The following is a 23,919-nucleotide window of genomic DNA, read 5'->3' as shown; positions in this document are numbered from 1 at the left end:
ACACAAGGAATACCTTTCTTGGTGCAAAGATATTTGCAAAGGTGGTAAGGATTTGCAAGTAAAGATAGTTTTCATCCCTACCCAGGTAGCTCAGTTGGTTAGTGTCGTCCCACTGTGCCAGGGTTGCTAGTTCAATCCCTAGCCAGGGCACTTACAAGAATCAACCAAGGGATGAATAAGTAAGTAAATACAAATAGATGTTTCTCTCTTCCTCTCCCTCTCTCTCTTCCTCTCTCTAAATAAAGTCAGTTTTTAAAAACATACTTTTCCCTTGCATACTTCTTTTTTTTTTTTTAAATATATTTTATTGATTTTTTAAAGAGAGGAAAGGAGAGGGACAGAGAGTTAGAAACATCGATGAGAGAGAAACACCGATCAGCTGCCTCCTGCACATCTCCCACTGGGGTTGTGCCCGCAACCAAGGTACATGCCCTTGACCAGAATCGAACCTGGGACCCTTGAGTCCACAGGCCGACACTCTATCCACTGAGCCAAACCAGTTAGGGCCCCTTGCATACTTCTTAAAGCAAAACTCACCAGGCCCAAGGACTCATCCGGAAAGCTGTTGAGGAGGATTGGTCAGATTGGCTCCTGTTAGTAAGCTGTCAGGTTTTCTTTCAAGTCATTTAGTAGCAGACCTTCTGATAAATTCCTATGAGTCTGCCTTTTGCCTTTGGTTGCAATAGTTTTCTCTTGTGAGAGAGTCTAAATCCTGCTTTATTTCCTGACTCAAATTTAGTATATTAAACTTGTGATTTGGTTACTGTTCAGATCTACTACTCACACCCACCCCACCCTTCCATTAGAGAGGCTGAATTGGTATGTTGGGACAGACCAATTTATTCTGCTTTGCCTCCTGTGGGTTGAGAAAGACCCTAAGAGCTATGACTCCTGTTCGGGCTCTTTGCATACGACAGGGAGAGGGGTGTTAAAGAAGTGTCATTTTAAAAACATTAAACATGTTTGTTGAAGATTTTACAATTATATCTTTAGCGGAAACCGGAGGAAGAGAGTCCCCGGAAAGATGATGCAAAGAAAGCCAAACAAGAGCCGGAGGTGAATGGAGGCAGTGGGGACGCAGTCTCCAGTGGAAATGAAGTTTCTGAAAACATGGAGGAGGAGGTGGGCAGTTAAAGCAGGGCTTGGACTCTTGCCTCATTTCCCCTTGTTCTCAGGGCCTGGGGAAACCAGTCCTCCCAAGTGCATGTTCCCCACCTTGAGCCTGTTTGGATTGCTTGAGTGTAACCTTCATAAAAACAATGAGGTTATTCAGGAAACAGTTTGGTATGGACTATAGGACATCTCACTGGCCAATGGAACCTATATACACACCACAAGTCCTACTCTGTGAATGTATGAGAAGGCTTACTTGTCAAGACCTTGGGTCACTTCTGCTTGCTTCTTTCCATGTAATGTATGAACATTGGCTCTGTCAGCCCTATTACAGAGTGTTTAAGAAATTGGATTTATACTTTGGTCATTGCCCTTTTAGTATGGGAATAAGGTAGCGTTTAGGGGACTTGTTTTGACTGAGGCCTACTCAGTTGTATAAGATGGAATGGCTTGAACAAGGGTGACTTATGCCCAGGCTCCCTGTTTATCTTCCAGGCTGAGAATCAGGCTGACAGCCGGGCAGCAATGGAGGGGACAGTGGAGGCTGCAGCTACAGTTGAAAGCACTGCATGTTAAGAGGGAACAGAGCCTTCCTCCCAAGGGAAAGTGTTTTTGTATATAATGTATTTTTTCACTTTTGGGGGATTTTGTATAACTTCAATAAAGATTGTATGCAAAGGTTGAGGCTTTGATGGCTTTTTTCTTACATACTTACTGAATCTGTGCCTTGAAGCACATTGGTTTTATATAGTGACTAAAAGTACTTTTCCCCCCTTTCTGTTGAATGTTCTAATCCAAATTTCTATTTAATGTAGATGTGATCAAATCAAGTGTGGCTGCTGGCCAATGGTGCTATATTTTTTCCATTTTAAATACTTGAGAGAACGCAGCTGTCTTGCAAAATTTTGGTGGTGCTGTCCCTGAATGGGGGCTACAAAAACAAGACTTGGTGACAATCTTACTCTTTGGTGCTTATACTGTGTGATGGGCTCTGTGAGCTGATAACAGCCCTTAAGCCAGGCCTTGGGTGGTACCTGTCTTTAATTATTCCCCTACTCCAACTAGGGCCATGATCCTGTCCTGGGGAAAAAACTTTGAAGAAAACTGGTATGCTGCTTGTAGAGAATTGAGCTTTCTGGACTGAAAGTGGCTAAGGGACTGACCATGATGGACACTTTGGGTGTGGTTGGAAGAATCTGGGGAGGCTGGCTGGTTGAGATATGTTATTTTCTGTACAGAAAGGTTGAACTATATCAACACTTGGAATTGTTACCCATCTGCAGTTTTGACTTCTCAAATAAACACTCCTGGAGAAAAAACAAAACACTCCTGGTCTGGACTTGTGTTTAAAGATTTTAGAGTGGGATCCTGGGCTTTCTGGAGCATTTCTGTGTGGAATTATGGTTGAAAGGCAGTAACTCTACTAGGGATCTAGTACCAAAATCCCATTTAGGTCCTCAGTGATGTCCAAGGCACAGAGCTGTGTGTGAGACTGGCAGAGCTGTATTTGACTCTGACCCTGACTCTTAGTTTAAAAACCTGCTTTGCATTGGGCACTATTTATCTCCAGATTATAATAAAGAGCTAATATGCAAATGGTCGTTGTGCCCTTGCACCCTTGCATCGGGGTTGGGGGACCTGAGGCTGCACCCCCTCAGGGCAGGCCGGGTATGAGTCGTGTGATTTCAAGGCGTGCGCGGGTGGGTAGGGACTTGACTCTGGGTCCCACAGTGCACCCCAGATTCTGACAGGAGATTTTCATATACATTTTACTAATTTTCTTTCATCTTAGACACTTCTATTATAGAGAAAGAGCAAATAGCAATATTAAAATACTTCCTCTAATCCCTTTTATATATATATATATATATATAATTTTTTTTCAATATATTTTATTGATTTTTTTTTACAGAGAGGAAGGGAGAGAGATAGTTAGAAACATCGATGAGAGAGAAACATCAATCAGCCGCCTCCTGCACATCTACTGGGGATGTGCCCGCAACCCAGGTACATGCCCTTGACTGGAATCGAACCTGGGACCTTTCAGTCTGCAGGCCGACGCTCTATCCATTGAGCCAAACCGGTTTCGGCTCCTCTAATCCCTTTTAATGTGCACAAATTTCGTGCACTGGGCCACTAGTATATGGCTACAAGATCTTCCTGCAGGCTTCCTGGGGGATGTCCTGAGAAAACTTGGATTTGAATGAAGTGTGCCAATAAAACTGATTTTTAGCAAAAACAAACAAGCTTTGATTAAAGAGTGCTCCTTTAGCCACCTTTCCAAGAACTTCCTATATACCAGATGATACTGCAAATACCTGACAATATTTAATCCTCTCATCAATCTCTTACAAAGGGAAAACAGGTAAAGAAAGGCCAAATACTTTTAGCCTTAAGGTGGTAAAGCTATGGTTGGAGCTCACATTTTGTGCGCATCTGCTTTTTGCTTCTAGACCCTCCGTCAGAACAGTAGTAAAGGTCTGGGAATAGGCCTCAATTAGGACCTAGTCCTGTACATGTTGAGCTATTCATACCCACATTCTGGATTCAGAAAGCCAGTGGGGATGAGTCAAAGCTGGTGGGGCCCAAGCCTTCATCTCTACCCTTGACTCTGCTGTCAAGGGGCTCTTCTGCAGGAGGAGGGGGGTCAACAAAGCCAGCTGTTGGTGCAAGGGAGTTGGCTTCCAGTGAAGCTGAGCTGGGCACCTGTAGAAGAGAAGACAGATGTTTAGCAGGTTTATGTAGAGGTTAGGAGCACAGGTTCTGGAGTTGGACCGGACTACCTTAGAGTCTCAACTGAACCAAGTTAACCCCACTGTGCTCCAATTTCCTTATCTGTTTACATACTAACCTGTTGGATGTGTGAGGGTCACAAGCCACAGGAAGCATTTGGCACAGTGGTCAACAAAGGCTGGCTGTTACCACACCGACCATACCCATGGTGTCCCTAGCTCTAGTTGAGCCCTCACCAGAGGTGGATACTGGTACTCGTGGGCACTGGCTGGATTGATCTCTGCCAGCGTTTGTACATCTGCATCTCTTGCATTCACCAGCCGCAGAAAGAGCTCAGCCTGACCTACCTGGGGAGAGGTGAAATGATACTGTATCCATACCTTTGAGTTGACCCACTCTCCATTTTCCACACTCACCTGGGGAATTCCATTCAGCTGCCCAAGGCTAAGGCTGGGATCCCGAGGAAGGGCCCGAAGTAGGAGACGCCAACGGCCACTAAGTACCCTCTGATCCCGGTCAAAGAGCACCAGTGAGGCCCAGGCCTTTGGCTGTGGTGCCCTAGCCCCTGCCAGCCCCTGCCAGGCTTGTAACTCACAGACCAGGGATAGTGATGGTGAGGGTGGGAGTCTAAAACAATGAAATTAAAAAGAGGTGTCAGAAGCCAGAACTGGTTCTACTCCCTTCCTAGAACTTGGCCTTCAGAGCCAGTAGCCCTGTATACAAATGAGAAAACTTATGGCAAGGGATACCAAAGTCATCATTCCCACCTACTGACCTGGGTACAGGCTGCCTGCTGGCAAGGATGGCACAGTTGCCCATGGGCCCAGGAGCTGGAGGAGGGGGCAAACAAAGGGCTGGGGGCAAAGCTGTGGTCCCTCCTATATCCCGTCCATCTCGGGCCAAGACAGTCATTAGTTGCACCCAAGTCCAAGAAGCCTCAAGGCCCCGCAGGAAGTCATAGAAGATGACCAGGCCAGCCCTGGGAACACAGGTCTCAGTGAGCCTCCACACACACTCCTCTCACCACCCCTCCACACCCCTAGCTGTTCCCCAACACTAGCTGGACCGTCACCAGCAGTGCTGACCAAGTCACAGAGGATGCCAAAGGAGGGAGCAGGCCTCACCCAGGGTCGTAGGGAGCAGGGCCCAGAACATCAGCTGGGGGCAGGACAAAGTGTGGATCCAGGCCCAGGTTCCTGCTCATGGCTCCAGGAAGCTGTGGCTGTGGGGAAGAGTTGAGTACTCTAGAAAGCTTCCTGGGTACTTACGCTTCCCCACTACTCAGAGCAGAGCTGCCCCCACCCAACCCCTGGGTCCTCACAGTCTTTTCTGTGCCACCTAAGAATAGGATGCCTGTGGAGTGTGGAAGTGGTGGCAGCGGGGGAGCCACCGGTGGTGGGAGGCATGGGGGATCTTCCTTTCTCAGGCGAAGGCTGGGATTGGCCACAAATTGTGGCTCTCGGGACCCTAGATATAGAAGAGTAGAGAGCTCCTGAGCAGGAAGCAACAAGTAACTGGACTGAGACACGCTGCCTGAGAACCAACACCCTCCCCCCCCACACACACACACACACCTGGAGATGCACATGGACACAGACAGATGGGGCACAAACACACTTTCATTCCCCATGCATAGCCTAACACCTTCCTCTAAGCCTGGGGTGGGACTGGGATGCTCACTGACCCCAGGGTGCTCGGCCTGCACCCCTCTGCATCTGCAAAGCCAGAATTTCTGCCTCCAGACGCTGGTTTTCAGTCTCCACTGCTAGAAGTTTCCCAGATGTGGAACCTGCCCGCCTTCCTGTGATGAACAAGTCTGGCCTGTCACTTTTGACCGCTGGTGACCATCTTAATCCAGTTCTGAGCAGCTCTCAGGCCTTAGGACTCCCCGGAGAGGGTGGACTTCTTGGCTAACATCCTAGTCACTGCCTCAAAGGCCACCCAGGTTTTCTATCTCAGAGCTTTTGCTTAGGTGGTTCCCTTGCCAAACATTCCCTCCCTCACCGCCCTTTTCTCCTTCCAAGGCTAAGACCACCGCTTCCGTGAGACCCTCCTGGCTGGCCCTTCCTGTTCACCCCTGTGGGTACGTGACCGTCGAAGCTCCAGAGCATATGTCTCCACTTGCAGCTGCCATATCTGGCCCAGAACGCCGGGGTCCCGACCCCCACCTCGAATGTAGGCCTCACGCAGGGCCCTAGTGAGAACGGGATGAGAAGGCAACATCTTTACAAGACTGCTCAGTGCTTCGCCCAATGCCCGTCCCCGGGCCCAGACCTCACCCAATCTCAGCAGCCAGAGTCCCTGGGTTGGACGGTAGCACCGGCCAACAGAGTTCTGCCCCTTGCAAGGAGTTCTGCTCAGTCCTGGAGTTGGGGGCGACCCACGGAGAGACGTTGTTATTGATGCTCACCTGCGGCCGATCGCCCCATCCCTAACTCACACGGGCTTTCTTCCCCCTGCTTCCGAACCTACATTTTGTCCGCGTTGCCCCCCACCCCCACCCCCCGCCCTTCCGGCTCCCCAGACCCGGGCCTGCTGGCTGACCCAGGCGGCGCTCAGGGCTCCTGCGCGCCGATCTCACCGGGGCTCAGACTGTAGCTGCTGAACGCGCGTTCCTAGCACCTCCAGAGCTCCCCTGGTCCGCCCGGCCTCCGCCCGGAGTTCTACAAGCTCCCGCTCCAGGCCTAGGAGGCGTGATAGACCTCCCCGGTTGCGGGCCAAACCTTGGATGCGCCGGTTCAGTTCTAAGGGACCGAGTGAGAATGGGTTCAAGCAACCTCAGACCAAGGGGCGAGTACTTCGTCCCCCTCCCTGCAATCCCTTCCGCCTCACCTTCGCCGCGTAGCTCCAGGGCCAGGCTCTGTGCCTCCGTCTCTGCCGCGCGTATTGTGTGAGTCCGTTGCAGGGCCCGCAGCCGCTCGCTGGGGCTCCCAGCAGCCGCGGAGTTGGGGCCCTGGGTGGGAACCTTTGGACGCCCCCAGGGCTGCACGGACTGCCTGGGAATTGCTGTTATCCAGGGTTGCATTTCCTCCAAGTACAGCCGCAGACCCTGCACCTAGAGATAACAGTAACCCGCGACCCCCATGTGGGGGTAATCTGACCCTTGATCTTTTGGGTAGGACGCTCAGTTTTGAGCCAGTGGGTAGTGCCCAGTGTACCTCTTCTGTTAGCTTCCTTAAAGCTGATTTGTTGGCTTCCTGCTCTGGGAAGCCCTGGTGTTCTTGGGACGCCGCAACCTGGATACAGCATGTGGGATGAGGAACCCTGAGGGTCAGGGTGGCTTGAATACCCAGCCATGGCCATGGAGGAGGCCCTTACCGTGGGACCTTGTGGTTCCGAGGCTTTTGAGGGCTGTGCTCCAAGTGTCACCTCCCGCGTCAAACGGCCAATGCAGAAGCGCTGAGTGTGAGTGGCCAACAGGGCCCAGGAGCGGAAAACCATGTCACAGGATCCACAGGGCAGGAGCTCTGGCTCCCCAGAGTGGGAGGCCATGGGATGGAACCCCTTCCCTGATACCAAGCCAAGACCTGCTGAAGACAGGACAGAGAGCAGGGGAAAGGGAGAAGAGGATGAAACAGAAAGAACAGAGAGGAAAGGCCAGGTTTATTGGGTCCACAGTATCAAGTTTGTTTGGGGAGGAGCCTTAGCTCCCTGGGCAGCAAGGACAGGCCTGGGCAGGTCTGGAGTATGGATGGGAAGGCTTGGCCATCTTTGGGAGGAGGCGATGGCTTAAAAAAATGTCACAAAGTCTGCTCCACCTCATTGCATGAGATGAGACGGGCAAGTGTCTAATACTATACCTTGGTTTTTCTGCCTGTATTAATAAAACAAAGGGGAATGAACATCTGCCTCATGGACTCACTGAGCCCTTTTATAAAAAATAAGTTTTTTCATTGATTTCAGAGAGAGGGAGAGAGATAAAAACATCAATGATGCCGAAACCGGTTTGGCTCGGTGGATAGAGCGTCGGCCTGCGGACTGAAGGGTCCCAGGTTCGATTCCGGTCAAGGGCATGTGCCTGGGTTGCGGGCATATCCCCAGTGGGGGATGTGCAGGAGGCAGCTGATCGATGTTTCTCTCTCATCGATGTTTCTAACTCTCTATCTCACTCCCTTCCTCTCTGTAAAAAATCAATAAAATATATTTAAAAAACAAAAAAACAAAAAAACATCAATGATGAGAATCATTGATTGGCTGCCTCCTGCCCACCCCCCAACTGGGGATCCTGCCCACCCCACCACTGGGGATCAAGCCCATAACCGGGGCATGTATACTTGACGGGAATCAAACCCGGGACTCTTTAGTCTGCAGGGGACACTATCCACTGAGCCAAAGTGGCTAGGGCTTGCTGAGCCCTTCTAACACACTCCATCATTGGTTAATCTAATGGCCTCTGGCAGGGAAGTGTTATCTTATTCATTTTTGTTTGCCTAAGTGGATGTAACTCAAGTTAGTGTCATTCTCCATTCTTGAAACACTGGAGAGTAGGTAGTCTGCCTTTATGAGCATTCTGCCAGGAACCCATGTCTTTCTTTCTTCTGCCAAAAGCTTTGTTTCCATTTGGTTCAGGGCATTGGAGAGGGCACTATGTTGGTTAGAAGGCTGCCTAGTGGCTGCAGGGAGAGGCTCAGGCAGAGAAGCCTGACACCTGGGGACACAGAAGGGCCCTCAGAGGTCTCTGGTCTCCAAAGGCTCTTAGTTATGTTTGAGGGTGAACCTTTTAAACAGATACTTGCCCAGCCCATCTGGCCTGTTAGTCAGCCAGGTGGTCAACTATCTCCTTGATGAATTTCACCTCATCTAGGAAGTGGTTCTCCAGGAAGTTAAGAAATAGTCTTGCCTGGCCAGCATGGCTCAATGAATTTAATGTCCTCCAATGCAACAAGAGGTCGCTGGTTCGATTTCCGGTCAGGGCACATGCCTGGGTTGCAGGATTAATCACTGTTGGAGGTTTTGCAGGAGGCAGATGATCAGTGTTTCTCTATCATCAATGTTTCTATCTTCTCTTCCTCTCCCTCTCAAAAAAAACAACAATAAAGACACATAAAAAAAAGAAAGGAGTCTTTAATGGCTGAACGTAGGGTATGCAGATGCAAAAGAGCCAGGTTCAGGTTCTTCATGACCATGGTGGCATTTATGGCATCCTGAGCTTTACCCTACTCATCTTGGATAGACTTTTGTATGTCCTGGAAGAAGGTGCAGCTGCTTCGCTTGTTCTGCCTTTTTTGTTAATCCTTACTCAAGCATATTTTTCTATTGATTTAAAATTTTTTAAAAATTAATTTCAGAGAGGAAGGGAGAGAGAATCATTGATTGGCCGACTCCTGCACACCCCACACTGGGGATTGAGCCTGCAACACAGGCATGTGCCCTAACAGGGACTTGAACCGTGACCTCCTGGTTCATAGGTCTGCATTCAACCACTGAGCCACGCTGGTTTGGCTCTACTGATTTTTTTTTAAAAAAACATTTTATTAATTTTTATACAGAAAGGAAGGGATAGAGAGTTAGAAACATCGATGAGAGAGAAACACCGATCAGCTGCCTCCTGTACACCCCCTACTGGGGATGTGCCTGCAACCAAGGTACATGCCCTTGACTGGAATCGAACCTGGGACCCTTCAGTCCGCAGGCCAATGCTCTATCCACTGAGCCAAACTGGTCAGGGCTCTACTAATTTTTTTAAAGAGTGGAAGGGAGGAGGAGAGACAGAGAGAGAAACATCAATGAGATATATTGAGATAATTTTGAAAATCTAGCTTTTTTCATAGCAACATAAATTTATATTAAATGGCCCTTGGCAGAAAAAAGTTTCCCCACTGCTACTGCACAGCATGTCCAAAATATGAGATTTAATCAAGCACAAGAGAATATTCAAGAGATGTAGTATGCATGAGATATATGAGGCTGTTGCCCACATAACACAGCACAGTGCTTCACAGCAAACTTGTAAGAGCACACTCTAAAATAAAAAATATAGTAAATACATAAACCATTAAGTCTTTATTATCAAGCATTATGTACGGTACTAGAGGCCCCGTGCATGAAATTCATACACTCGGCGGCCGGGGGTTCCTCAGCACCTGGTGGTTCCTCAGCACTCTCGCAGTCCAGGACCCCTTGGGGGATGTCCGACTGCCGGCTTAGACCTACTGCGCTTGCCAGCGGTGAGGCCCGGCTTCTGGCTCCTGCATTGAGAGTCTGCTCCCTGGTGGTCAGTGTGTGTCACAGTGACTGGTCACTCTGCCATTTGGTCGATTTGCATATTAGCCTTTTATTATATAGGATAACCGTATGTACTATATATATTTTTTTGTACTATACTTTTATACAACTGGCAGGGCAGGTTTCTTTACACCAGCATCACCACAAACTTCTAAGTAATGCAATGTGCTTATGATGGCTATGTCACTAGGTGACAGGGTATTTTTTTTAGCTCTATTATCATTTTACTAGTGGCCCGGTGCACAGATTTGTGCACATTGAAAGGAAATTATAAGAAATATTTTAATATCACTATTCACTCTTTATAATAGAAGTGTCAACCAAATTCATGATTGACAATGACAGATCAAAACACGTGTGCGATTGGCACCAGCGAGAGCTTTATATGTATCGCGAATGCGTGGGTCAACTTAGCCTTTTATAGATATAAAGTTGCTTAATTAGAACTGCTTTCTGATGTTGCTAAACTTTTTCCAGCCCAGTGAAGCACCCTAACTTCTCTTTCAGGTAATTGTCAGCAACACAGCAGTAAATATCAACATGAAGTAGATTATTATTGTAGATCACACAGGGAGAACAAAGGGTAAAATATTTGACTGCAGCAGTGTTTGACTATATACTGTGCAGTGAGAAAACCTGAAGTCATTTTCAAGTTCCACCATTTTTAAAAAATTGATTTTAGAGAGGAAGGGAGAGGAATAGAGAGATAGAAACATCAATGATGAGAATCATTGATCAGCGGACTCCTGCACACCCCCTACTGGGAATTGAGCCCGCAACCCAGGCATGTGCCCTTGGCTGGAATTGAACCTGGGACCCTTCAGTCCATAGGCCAACACTCTATCCACTTAGCCAAACCGGCCAGGGCTAAGTTCCACCATTTTAAAAAATATATATATTTTATTGATTTTTTACAGAGAGGAAGGGAGAGCGATAGAGAGTTAGAAACATTGATCAGCTGTATCCTGCACGCCACCCACTGGGGATGTGCCTGCAACTGAGGTACATGCCCTTGACCATAATTGATCCTGGGACCCTTCAGTCTGCAGGCCGACGTTCTATCCACTGAGCCAAACTGGTAAGGGCAAGTTCCACCATTTCTTACTTCTTTCCAGTTGGGTCAAGTTTCTAAACTTTCTACATCTCTGTTTTCTGGCTAATAAAAGTCTCCTATCTACCTACCCTAGGACTTCTGTGAGGATCAAATGAGATGAGGCACGGGAAAATGCTTCACAAACACTTGGTTAAACTGTAAAATGTTTGTACCTGGCTATAAAGCAAGCTGGGTTCCTGGGCTGAAGAAACTCCAAGGAGGCTAGTTGCTAGGGAAAGGAAGCCAGGCGTTGTTACGTGACATCATTTCCAGGTGCCTACAGTGACCGTTTCCGGGCTGGGCTGGGATGTGGGCTGTATTTTGTGACATTGGGTCTTGGCAGTGATTTGGTGGGGTGTCACTCCAGAGTGGTGGGGCCTATATCCACCACCACTTGGGGGAAGCTGTGTTTGTTTATCAGCACCAGGTCCGTGTTATTGTTTATTTTTATTTGTTTTTTGATTACTATAATCGTGTTGCATTTATTTCCCTTACACACCTTACGCACAGGTGTACCATTTCTCTCCACTAATACTAGCAGTGAATATTTTAGCAGCCAATTGCCACATCATTAGTCTTTTTTTTTTTAATTAAATCTTTATTGTTCAGATTATTACAGTTGTTCCTCTTTTTTCCCCCCATAACTCCCCTCCACCCAGTTCCCACCCCACCCTCCTCCCTCACTCCCCACCCACTGTCCTTATCCATAGGTGCACGATTTTTGTCCAGTCTCTTCCCGCATCCCCCTCACCCCTTTCCCCCCCAAGAATAGCCAGTCCACTCCCTTTCTATGCCCCTGATTCTATTATAATCACCAGTTCATTCTGTTCATCAGATTATTCACTTGATTTTCAGATTCACTTGTTGATAGATGTGTATTTGTTGTTTGTAATTTGTATCTTTACCTTTTTCTTCTTCTTCCTCTTCTTAAAAGATACCTTTCAGCATTTCATATAATACTGGTTTGGTGGTGATGAACTCCTTTAGCTTTTCCTTATCTGTGAAGCTCTTTATCTGACCTTCAATTCTGAATGATAGCTTTGCTGGATAAAGTAATCTTGGTTGTAGGTTCTTGGCATTCATCACTTTGACTATTTCTTGCCACTCCCTCCTGGCCTGCAAAGTTTCTGTTGGGAAATCAGCTGACAGTCATATGGGTACTCCCTTGTAGGTAACTGAATTTCTTTCTCTTGCCGCTTTTAAGATTCTCTCTTTGTCTTTTGCTCTTGGCATTTTAATTATGATGTGTCTTGGTGTGGTCCTCTTTGGATTCCTTTTGTTTGGGGTTCTCTGCGCTTCCTGGACTTGTAAGTCTATTTCTTTCACCAGGTAGGGGAAGTTTTCTGTCATTATTTCTTCCAATAGGTTTTCAATATCTTGCTCTCTCTCTTCTTCTGGCACCCCTATAATTCGGATGTTGGTACACTTGAAGCTGTCCCAGAGGCTCCTTACACTATCTTCATATTTTTGGATTCTTTTTTCATTTTGCTTTTCTGGTTGGGTGTTTTTTGCTTCTTCGTATTTCAAACCGTTGACTTGATTCTTGCGATCCTCTAATCTGCTGTTGGGATTCTGTATAATATTCTTTATTTCAGTCAGTGTATGCTTAATTTCTAGTTGGTCCTTTATCACAACCTCAAGGGTCTCATTAGATTTATTGTAGATCTCATTGTTTATTGGCAGTTTCTAGAAAATTCTTGAAAAACCTTAAAAGTGTGGTTTTGAACTCTATATCCAGCAGTTTGTTTTCCTCCATTTCTGTCATTTGTGTCCTTTTTCTTTGTCTCTGCATTTTTTTATGCTTCCCTGTGTTGATAAAGTGGTTTTCTGTGCTAAGTGTCCTCTAGGGCCCAGTGGTTCAGCCTCCCCAATTACCTGAGGAGGACACTCTTGGTGCACTTCCTTGTGGTCTTTGTGCACAGTCTTGTTGTAGTTAAGCCTTGATTGTTGTAGGTATCACTGGGAGGAATTGACCTCCAGGCCAATTGGCTGAAAATTAGCTGTGTCTGCAGTGGGAGAACTTCTGTGCTGGAGATACCCCTCTGGGGCAAGACTTGCTTCAATGGGGCTTTGGTGCTGAGTCTGCCCCCTGAGTATGTCCTTTATGGTTCCACGGAGCTGCAAACTGGATGGTCCCACTCTGACGTCTGGGTGGCTCCTGGCTCCTGGATCTCTAGGGAGGTGCTAATCTAGCCTCTGCCTTAGGCTATCCAGCAAAAGCCTCCCTGCAGGGCTTGGGCGGGGCGGGTCCCACGGGATCAACAGGGCGGGGCTAGCAGTTATGGCTGCTCTCAGAGGCTCCACTTTTCAGTGTCTGGGCAATCGCTGCTTGTCCCGCAGAGAGAAAGCTGCCCTCGAGTTCCAACCGATGCCAGACAGTCCCGCTTCTCAGGTATGAGTCTGGGTCCCCCGAAACTCGCCTGGAACTGGAGCTCAGCGCCTGAAACTCCCTCCCGATTGAAAATGACAACTGTGCCCTCAGCCACCAGCCCTCTCCGCATGCACCTCCGCACCTTAGTATTTTACTTCTGCACTGCACCCCCTCTGAGTCTCGGTATGCTTTTCTCTTTCCTTCTAGTTGTGGAATTTCCACTCAGCCAGCCTTCCTGTGGTTCTGGATAATGTCCGTTCCATCTTTTAGGTGTATTTTTGAAGTGGTTGTTCAAGGCAGCAAACTCTGGTGTTTACCTATGCCGCCATCTTGGTTTCTTTTCTTTTCTTTTTTTTAATTTAATTTAATTTTTTTAAAAAAATATTTTACTGATTTTTTACAGAGAGGAAGGGAGAGAGATAGATAGAAACATCGATGAGAGAGAAACATCGATCAGCTGCCTCCTGCACAACTCCCACCGGGGATGTGCTCACAACCCAGGTACATGCCCTTGACCGGAATCGAACCTGGGACCCTTCAGTCCGCAGGCCGACGCTCTATCCACTGAGCCAAACCGGTTTCGGCCATCTTGGTTTCTATTTTTTATTTTTAAATGGCCAGTGTGTATCATGGCAGCTCCTGCGTTGAGCATCTGCCCCTTGGTGGTCATTGTATATCATAGCTACTGGTCAGACAGACACTTAAACTTTTATATATATATAGACTAGAGGCCTGATGCACAAAATTCGTGCAAGGGGCTCGGCCCTTGTAGCTGCAGTGGCTGCTTTGGCCCTCACAGCCCCGGCTTTGTCCGGAAGGTCATCCAGAGGGTTGTTCCGCTGTCTGGTCTAATTAGCATGTTAAGCTTGTATTATTATAGATGGGACCACTGTTGATATTTGATCTGTTAACTGGAACATCATTATGTGGTGCATGAATATATTTAATTGATTTTAAGATGCATGTTTTTAAGCACAGATCAGATTCACGACTAACGGGACTGTCACAATTTGGCAAGCATTATCTTAATGCATAAAAAATGTCTTAAAAGTATATAAATTCCATGAAATACAATATAGTTCTTACTGCTCTATTTCAGCCACTATTTCCACAGCTTGCACATAGACTGTTTATACCAGTAGGAAAAGAGACAAGTACAGAAAGGTAGATAGGGTCTCTGCCTTCCCAACCTTAGAATCTAGCAAATGACATTCTCATCTCTGTCTCTAACCTAAACCCCACCTGCAGCTCACACTTCGTTAGTCATCCTTCTAACATGAAATCAGGCCTGTTATTGTTGTGCTGTCACCCATTAGAGTATCATCTTGGACCTCTATATCCACTAGGGACCATGTACTACTGTAGGGACTGCCAAAGAGTGCCAGTAAATATCTGTTGTTTAACTTCTGCTTGTCCATCAGATCTTGGCCTAAACTTTCATTAAAATATTTTTTTTTTTATTGAGCCCAGCCAGCATGGCTCAGTGGTTGAGCATTGACCTATGAACCAGGAGTTCATGGTTTGAGTCCTGTGTCTGGATTGTGGGCTTGATCCCCAGTGGGGAGCATGCAGGAGGCAGAAGATCAATGATTCACTCTCATCATTTATGTTTCTATACTTCTCTCCCTCTCCCTTCCTCTCTGAAAAATAAAAAAATATATACATTTTTTGTTAATCCTCAACCGAGGATTTTTTTCCATTGACTTTTAGGGAGAGTGGGAGAGAGAGGGAAAGACAGAGAAACATCTATGTGCGAGAAATACATTGATTGGTTGCCTCCTGCAGGAGCCCTGGCCAGGGGAGGAGCCTGCAACCAAGGTATGAACTCTAGACCAGAATTGAACCTTTTACCCTTTGGTCCACAGGCCGATGCTCTATCCACTCAGCCAAACCAGCTGGGCCAATAAAAATACATTAAAAAGAAGATATATTGCTTTTGTTAATGCTCATCTGAGGATATTTTTTCCATTGCTTTTTACAGTGGGAGGGCGGGTATCAGGACACACACACACACACACACACACACACACACACACACACACACACCAATGTGAGAGACGCATTGATTGGTTGCCTCCCACATGGGCCCCAAACATGGCAGGGATTGAATCTGTAACCCAGGTGTGTGCCCTTGACCAGGAATTGAGTCAGTGAGTGGGCCAACACTATAACCATCGACACCACCAACAGGGATATTCTTTTTATTTTTATTTTATTTTATTTATTTTTTTTAGGGATATTCTTTTTATTGACTGATTTTAGAAAGAGAAGGGAGGTAGAGAGAAACACTGATTTGTTGTTCTAGTTATTTATGCATTCATTGGTTGATTAAAAAAATATTTGTATTGATTTTTAGAGAGAAAGAGCGAAACATCAATTGACGGCCTCCTGCACACTCCCTACTGGGGAATCAAGTCTGCAATCTGGGCATGTGCCCTGATTGGGAATCTAACCAGAAACCTTTCAGTGCACAGAACGATGCCCAACAAACTGAGCCACAACTGATCAGGCTCACTGGTTGATTCTTGTGTGTGTCCTGACTGGGGATAAAATCTGTAACCTTGGCATATGGGGATGATGCTCTAACCCAGTGGTAGGCAAACTCATTAGTCAACAGAGCCAAATATCAACAGTACTTCTTCAAAATAGACTCGCCCAGGCCAAAAACCTACTTCTGCGCATGGGCCACGAAGTTTCACTTGCACTGTTCATGCGCCCGCACGTGGGATTTTGTGGAAGAGCCACACTCAAGGGGTCAAAGAGCCGCATGTGGCTCGCGAGCCGCACCACGGCTCTAACCAACTGAGCTACCTGGCCAGGGTTAAATTTTCATTTTTAACATAACTGTGTCTTCTCTTCTCTACTGGTCCGGGCACTCCTCGTATCACCCAGAGCCTTGCACAATACCTGGGACACACAAGAACCTGGGGAGTATTTGTTGAATGAAAAAATCTGTCTCCTCCACTGGTCAACCAGCCAGCATTGGCTCAAACCCTTTCCCACATGTTCTTATTTGGCAGGAAAGTTGAGGCACAGACCTTCCTTAATATACATACATTGGTAAATACATGGGCAGTGAATTACAGTTTCTGGAAATAAACTTGGGTTTCTGATTTCATTACTGGTAACTTTATTGCACAGGTTTTCAAAAAAGTAGCTGCTAAAAGGAGAAACAGGTGTGTGTGAATTTAGATGTTCCTCAGACTGCCAGAAGTAGTTCCCCTAAAAAAGAAACCACTCAATCTAATATTAAAGAAAATATACTTCTTACACAAGACAATCCAAACTGATGCAAAATATTTATTCCAAGTTAGTTATTTTATGCAGTAGTTTCCCCCTCAAGACTTGTGATAACCACATCTTTTAAATCTGTAAATAATGTTATCAAAATAATCTTAATCTTTGAAATCTCACAAAAATTTATATTTTACAATCCACCCTGAATATCAAGGCTGCAAGAATAACACATTTCCTATATCCAAATATTTTACAGCTGTACCCAAAAAGAAAAAAAAAGAAACAAACAAACAAAAAACCCCCCCACATATGCTTGGTTAAGGGCTAACGTTACCCGAGCAGCCAAAAATAAAATAAAATATCCAAATTATTAGCATTAATTTAATACAATTATAACTTCAATAGTCACTTTGTCATTGACAATGATTGCTTGAGCACAGGGGTGAGTGCCCCAAGGGCTGGTGGAAGCTATTGCTGCAGACCAGTGTCTCCTCCTCTCTGCACTGTCAGCTCCCACTTGTGCATCGCCCCATATATACTGTGTGTGTATTTTTAAAAATATTTCTCACCACACAAATTTTCTCTACTAAGCAAATAACAGGAAAGAAAAACAACAAAAGCTAAACAAGCCAATCGCTCTCTCTTTGGGATATGATTATTTCCCTTGTGCATGAAATATTCAACAACAACATAAGAAAAGGAAAAGGTTTTTTTGTATTCTCCATAAGCACACAAGCTGAGTTTATGGGTCAGATTTAACTGTGAACATTTATGTGCCTACTTCCAGGCATCGTCATCTGATGTTTCACTGCTGCTGGTTTCTGTGTCTGAATCCTCAAACTCTGCTTTGCACGTGCTTCTCCAAGGGGAGAACAGGCTAGAAGTGCGGCTTTGCAAGAAGCCATTCTTCCCAAAGCCATTTCTTCTCAGCTGTGTAAGCATGGGAAACAAAGAAAAAAAACAAAACAAAACATCAATATTGACACAGGGCCCTTGGGACCTGGAAAGGCCAGGTCTCAATTCAATTCTAGGCAGAATGTAGAGGGAGGCCTTCTAAGAGATGCAAGATTTCTTGTAGGAGTGCTTAGCTCACTTTAATGCACAAATGAATAATCCAAGGATCTGTTTAAAATGCAGATAAAGGATGACTGGGGTAGGTTTGAGCTTCCATATTTCTACAAGTTCCCAGGTGATAACAATGAGAGGGAAACAGAGTTCTGGGTAGCAAAGTCTTTTAGCCTATATTTTTGCTTTATAGGACACAATTGGTACTTATGATTTATATATATACCACCAGGATAGAAGCTCCATGAGGTTTGTAGAGATTCCACTGATCTTGTCCATCACTGTAAACTCTAAGGTCTGGCAGTATTTTACTCAGAGCAAGAATTCAAGCATTTACTGAATAAATTCAAATTTGGCTTCTTGGCTGTGGCCAGAGTACCAGAGGAAACCCACAGGGCTAACATCACAAGAGGGTGAGCCTGCTTCCCTAGGGACCAAGGGCTTATTTCACAACTTTGGAATATAGTCTTGTGGTTCTGATAAGGGGTGAAAGCTTCCAGGATGAAAGCACATACTACCTCCTGGAACCTGCTAACCCTGACCTGGTTTTTGTATGCAACACTGCAGATCGCTATTGCCTAGGCAGATTTAGATGTTCTTTTATATTTTGACTAGAGGCTCGGTGCACAGATTCGTGCACCAGTGTGTGTGTGTGGGGGGGTCCCCTTGGCCTGGTCTGCAGGGATCGGGCTGAAACCGGCTCTCTGACATCCCCTGAGGGGTCCCAGATTACGAGAGGGTGGTTCTCGGGTGATGCATCCCAGAATCTGGCTCCCCTCCGCTCTGGTTCCGGGTGTGTCACCCAAGAACCAAAGGTACAAAGTCACTGCAGTTTGGCAGCTCCTGTGGTGAGCGTCTTTCACCTGGTGATTATTGCGCATCATAGCTACCGGTGAAGGATCGAACGGTCGCTTAGGTTTTATTTATATATATATAATGGCAACATATTTTCTTTTTCAAGGTCCTTCTCTCACACTAAGCTGGGCTCCTTAAGGGCTACGACTGTCCTGACATCTCAATTTCCCTACTCGTTAATTGGTCTCCAGGAAAGGTTATGACATACCTGCTCTGTCTTCATATGGAACTCTTTCAGCTCATCCTCTGTGAGGGGGAGGTAATTCTCATCGTTTTCAGGATACTCCTGCCATCCCATTGCTTTCAATAGCCTGGAGGAAGGAGGTCAGGCAAAGAAAACATACCTTGAAGCATAAGTGGGAAGCCCACAACTTTCCACAGAAAACTTTTCTCCCCAGGGGCAATGGTACCCACTTCGATGTTGGACAAGAAACTTAGGTTCTTTTATCCCCAGTGAAATAAGCTTTCATTATTGTTATTTAGGTGCTTGTAATTATATAGGGGATTTCCACAGTTGCTCTTTCCAGATCATAAGAGTTACAGAGAAGAGATACTAAAAGCAGAAAGTAAGACCACATAATGAAAGGAGCCAAACTGCAAGGGCCCTCATTGTCCCATAGACAAAACAGAGGAGTAAATCTCACTTTTGTCTCGTGAGCAAATTAGCACATTTCCACATATAATGAATTTCTTGTTCAAGTTCATGACATTAATGTTCTCCTTAACATTATGACCCCAAAAGTTCCTCTGGACGGGAGCCTCCTGCAGAAAGGTACTATATCACTTGGTAGGCCCCATGTGCCATTCAGCTGCCCAGACAGTTGGCTGCTCTGCGTTTAAGGGTCTCACTTAAAGAACAAGCTCCAGAATTGGGGCCCCATGCCTCCCAAGGCCCCTTCAAGGAGTCTTATAGTAACTGCTCAGTTGGGCCAGGAGGGTCCAAGGAGAGAGCACAACAGTCCCAGGAAACAGGTCTCCCTCTCCTCTTTTCAACTGGAGCCATAAACTGAGTCTGAAACTACAGAAAAGCCTTAGGAGTTTCAAAAAGCTGTTTGATTCTGTTAAGGAACATCCATTGAGAAACAGGTCAATCTGGGGCATACAGAGAACAAGTTAGGGTGCTCATGGGACTTCCATTTGTATGCTGGACTCAACCTGAGATGTCTTAAGTATGGTCCAGCTCCTTGCAAGCCACACACAGCATCCTCTGTGATCTGATGCTCACTTACCTGTGCTCTGCTTCCAGTGAGTGTGAGAGGACCTCCCCTTCCTCCTCTACAGGGAGAGGGAGACCATTCTGATGACAGCCTTCCTCTCCATTTTCCTTTGGTTCAGGTGTGCTGTTGTCCTCCAACTGCAGTAAGGAAAAGAACTCACTTTGTGTAACAATCCTTTCAGTCAAGAAAAGCGATCTACAAGAAGGAGTCAGAACCCAGGGAAGTGCTTGACAGAAGACAACTTCAACCCATAGGTTTTCCCCATTTAAAAATGAGGAATATCCCTGGCCATTGTGGCTCAGTTGGTTGGGAGCTGTCTCATGCACCAAAGGGTTACCAGTTCAATTCCAGGTCAGGGCACATGCCTGGGTTGTGGGGAACGTGCAGGAGACAGCTGATTGATGTTTTGCTGTCAACTGTCACCTCTCTCTCCCTCTTTAAAATTAACTTAAGGATCTTTAAAAAGAAATAAAAAAATGAGGACTTGCACCGGGCTGGTGTGGCTCAGTGGTTGAGCACTGACCTATGAACCAGGAGGTCACAGTTTGATTCCTGGTCAGGCACATGCCTGGGTTTCAGGCTCAGGAGAATGCAGGAGGCAGCTGATCGATGATTCTCTCTCATCATAGATGTTTCTGTCTCTCCCTCTCCCTTCGTCTCTGAAATCAATAAAAAAAAAAATATATATATATTTTTAAAAATGAGGACTTGCGCCCTAGCCGGTTTGGCTCAGTGGATGGAGCGTTGGCCTGCAGACTAAAGGGTCGCAGGTTCAATTCTGGCCAAGGGCATATGCCTGGGTTGTGGGTTTGATCCCCAGTAGGGGACATGCATGAGGCAGCCTATCAATGATGCTCTCTCATCATTGATGTTTCTCTCTCTCTCTCCCTTCCTATCTAAAATCAATAAAAGTATATTAAAAAAAAAAAAAAATGAGGACTTGCCCTACCTGGTTTGGCTCAGTGGATAGAGCAGTCAGCCTGAGGACTGAAGTGTCCTGAGTTCGATTCCAGTTAAGGGCACATGCCCGGGTTGCGGGCTCGATCCCAGGCAGGGGGTGTGCAGGAGGCAGCTGATCAATGATTCTCTCTCATCACTGATGTTTCTATCTCTCTCTCTCCCTCTCCCTTCCTCTCCGAAATCAATACAAATATATTTTAAAAAAATGAGGACTCGCTAAGATTTCCAAAGGATACCAACTGGTCCCAATCTACAGGTTATGTCAACAATGGAGAAGCTACTAGATACTATTGTTCTTATTTTGCAATACAATATAGCCCTGACAAAAGCTTCTATTATTTACCAACTTCTTACAGGCCTGACCAGTTCAGGACTAAAGCAGTGCTGCTCAGTTGAAAAATACTGAGTCCCAAGGCAACTATCATTAAAATAAGCCCTAATTTGAAATCTGTTGAACAAAGAATTAAACTCATTCTACCAGAGGCTGTTAGTCCTACAGACACTTTTCTATACATTTAAAAACTTGCTACATCTTTCTCCTAAGAAGAAAAAAAGCACACACACAACGTAAGAAAACACCTGTGCTGCCTAGAAAAAATCTATGCTCTTACATCCTCCAGCTTGTCACAGTCTCTGTTCTCTGAGAAGTCTCCATTCCGGTCATCCTTCAGAGTCTTCAGAAACTCGCTTTTCCTGTCGGTGGTTCGGCGGGTCAACTTGGTCAGTCGAGAGGAGCTGATCTCAATGGGAGGAGTGGTGCTGGAGGGACTCTGCACAAATAGATTGCAAACAGCAACTACTGGGATTCTCCGGGTCACTTCTACATGGATTGATTTCCAGAATCTGGTAGCCTAGCTATCATTCTGTCTTTGACACCCAAAACAAACAAACAGACAAGCTAACTAACAAACTAACTATCCTTTTCATTTAAGCGTACTTTAGCTTTGCTGTTTTTTACAGTTAAAACTGGATGGCCTGCCCAGCCAGTGTGGCTCAGTGGTTGAGTGTGGACCCATGAACCAAGAGGTCATAGTTCGATTCCTGGTCAGGGCACATGCCCGGGTTGCTGGCTCGATCTCTAGTAAGGGGCATACAGGAGGCAGCCCATCACTAATTCTCATCATTGATGTTTCTCTCTCCCTTCCTCTAAAATCAATGAAAAAATTTAAAAAATTAAATAAGATTAGATGGCTTACATAGCACCTCTTTGATTTTTCTACAGACACCAGCATAATGTCAGTTTTAACACAGGCTGAACCTTGTCTATTCCAAAACAACTACCCCACTCAGCTACTGCCCATCTTTGCAATGCTAACAGGAATCACTAGTAAACAAAAAACTTTGAGCTAAGCAGAGATACAAAGGAAATCGAGTTAGAGCTGTATGTGTCACACTGAGTACGTCAGTAAAGTAAATGGGAAATGGCAACTTTAGCAAAGGCCTCTGCTTTATCTTCACTCACCTCTTTGGGAGAGCTTAAAACTGCACCACCAGCCAGTACTACTGGTTTGGTAACAGAGATTGGACTGGTAAAAGCAGACTCCCGGCTAGAGGAAAGGGATCCTGATTTGTGTTCCATTCTGTTAGCTTTCCATGCACTGGGCTACATGGGAAGAAAGAAGAAATCAGAACAAGCATGCAGACAGCTCAGCCTGTAAGATCACAAGGCAAAGAGTGAAATGTTACATGGGAACATTATTTTCCAGAGCAAACCCGTTTCAACATGTTTGGGAAGAATGCAACCTCTTAGGCACTTGAAATAAAAAGGCAGATGGGAACCAAAAGATCCATGGATATTAATAAGTATTTTTCAAAACAACAACAACAAAAACAACAACAACAACAAAAAACTCTAGTTCAACAAGCCTGGAACATGCTGGAGTGAATAGAGTGCAATAGGTTTCTTTACTGTGCTATTTCTCAAAGCATCTAACTGTACATGTGAATTTGAGAAGCAGATATAATATACAACATTTTCCAAAATTATGTGACACCAAAATGTATTCTTTTATGGTGTGTTAACCTAAATGTAATCCTGATACCCTAAAAAAAAGCATACCAGAAAAATACTGTTTTCCAGAAACTTCAATGGCTAGTTCCAGTCCAGGTTGGGCAATATAAATGGCTGGACATTCCTGCTTAGTCCAGAGGCCCTCCTTTTGCCCAGCCTTGTGGGGTCTGGGCATATTCTGTCACTCTGGCCCTGGCCCCAACTATGATGACAGCATAGCTGGAATACAGAGTCAATTATACTATCTGAAGAGAATAGGGAAGACAAAGCATGCTGATGGAATGAGACTGAAACAAGTGAAAACAACCTTTCTCCAGAAAGAAACAATGAAAACCGAGAGACATTCACAACAAAGAAAGGGTCTGAGTAAAAAGAATTCTTTCTTGGTATTAAAGAGGATACTATAGACTTTAGGAAAGGAACTAACTTATTATCTACCATGTATCAGATGCTCATCATGCTGTTTTATTTAATTCTTAATTCAATCAGGCATAATTATGATGTTCACTTTTTACAGAGAATGACACTGAGGTTAAGAAAGTTATACAATTCGTTCAAGATTACTCAAGTAGTATGTGGTAACTTTTTTCACAATGACTCCAAAAGAACATGCAAGCAGATAAAAGACAGAGAAAAGATTGTTTTTCTTTTCTTTTTAAATATATTTTATTGATTTTTTACAGAGAGGAAGGGAGAGAGACAGAGAGTTAGAAACATCGATCAGCTGCCTCCTGCACATCTCCCACTAGGGATGTGCCAGCAACCAAGGTACATGCCCTTTACCGGAATCGAACCCGGGACCCTTCAGTCCGCAGGCCGACGCTCTATCCACTGAGCCAAACCGGCTTCGGCAAGATTGTTTTTCTTGCTGAAAAATCTAAAGACGGCTGCTTATGACAGGCTAAATATACACAGATCATAGAAACATGGAAGGTTTCTGTCATAGTAGTACGGAAGGTTTAACAGGCAGCGTTATATGCAAAAGGCTACCTATATCTCCGCCCAACTTGATCTTCATCTTCCATTACTCAAACACTGT

General features: G+C 45.5%; 3 protein-coding genes across 10 annotated transcripts in view; 1 reads left to right on the top strand and 2 right to left on the bottom strand.

Moving 5' to 3' along the window:
• Positions 1–1,795, top strand: part of LOC118676208 (nuclear autoantigenic sperm protein) — a 29,728-nt gene extending 27,933 nt beyond the window's left edge. For 3 of the 5 annotated variants that reach the window (XM_036349734.1, XM_036349731.1, XM_036349735.1), the window contains 2 exons: positions 994–1,122; positions 1,609–1,795. In XM_036349734.1, the coding sequence (XP_036205627.1) occupies positions 994–1,122; positions 1,609–1,689 (210 nt within the window). In that variant the 3' untranslated portion in view covers positions 1,690–1,795. Of the gene's footprint in view, positions 1–85; positions 180–993; positions 1,128–1,608 lie in introns of those variants that run through there. The other 2 variants (XM_036349733.1, XM_036349732.1) reach the window with 2 other exon arrangements.
• A 1,385-nt stretch (positions 1,796–3,180) lies between these two features.
• On the bottom strand, positions 3,181–7,752 carry CCDC17 (coiled-coil domain containing 17). The gene is made up of 12 exons (XM_036353099.1): positions 7,147–7,752; positions 7,005–7,082; positions 6,679–6,901; positions 6,428–6,590; positions 6,126–6,209; positions 5,922–6,040; positions 5,531–5,647; positions 5,200–5,313; positions 4,971–5,070; positions 4,622–4,825; positions 4,083–4,473; positions 3,181–3,819 (listed from the first exon to the last, which is right to left on the bottom strand). Exons 1-12 carry the CDS (start codon positions 7,336–7,338, stop codon positions 3,661–3,663), a joined length of 1,944 nt encoding a protein of 647 aa, XP_036208992.1. The 5' UTR covers positions 7,339–7,752; the 3' UTR covers positions 3,181–3,660.
• A 9,063-nt stretch (positions 7,753–16,815) lies between these two features.
• The window catches only part of GPBP1L1 (GC-rich promoter binding protein 1 like 1), a 46,646-nt gene continuing 39,542 nt past the window's right edge, over positions 16,816–23,919 (bottom strand). For 3 of the 4 annotated variants that reach the window (XM_036350200.1, XM_036350199.1, XM_036350201.1), the window contains 5 exons: positions 22,332–22,472; positions 21,481–21,639; positions 19,922–20,046; positions 18,901–19,003; positions 16,816–17,702 (listed from right to left, as the gene is read on the bottom strand). In XM_036350200.1, the coding sequence (XP_036206093.1) occupies positions 17,550–17,702; positions 18,901–19,003; positions 19,922–20,046; positions 21,481–21,639; positions 22,332–22,472 (681 nt within the window). In that variant the 3' untranslated portion in view covers positions 16,816–17,549. The remainder of the gene's footprint in view (positions 17,703–18,900; positions 19,004–19,921; positions 20,047–21,480; positions 21,640–22,331; positions 22,473–23,919) is intronic. The other variant, XM_036350202.1, reaches the window with a different exon arrangement.

The sequence above is a fragment of the Myotis myotis genome, unplaced genomic scaffold, assembly GCF_014108235.1.
Source record: "Myotis myotis isolate mMyoMyo1 unplaced genomic scaffold, mMyoMyo1.p scaffold_m19_p_2, whole genome shotgun sequence".
NCBI lineage: Eukaryota > Metazoa > Chordata > Mammalia > Chiroptera > Vespertilionidae > Myotis > Myotis myotis.
The sequence above is the reverse complement of the archived record's forward strand: the minus strand, read 5'-3'. Positions and strand labels throughout refer to the sequence as shown.

What these genes read in the sequence shown, in the direction of transcription:
- CCDC17 (XM_036353099.1), bottom strand. Translation starts at nt 7,338, where the DNA reads ATGGCCTCCCACTCTGGGGAGCCAGAGCTCCTGCCCTGTGGATCCTGT. An exon ending in CGGTAAGGGCCTCCTCCATG is followed by an intron (nt 7,083 to 7,146) that starts GCCATGGCTGGG and finishes TGCTGTATCCAG; the next exon opens with GTTGCGGCGTCCCAAGAACA. An exon ending in ACGGTCACGTACCCACAGGG is followed by an intron (nt 5,648 to 5,921) that starts GTGAACAGGAAG and finishes TGTTCATCACAG; the next exon opens with GAAGGCGGGCAGGTTCCACA.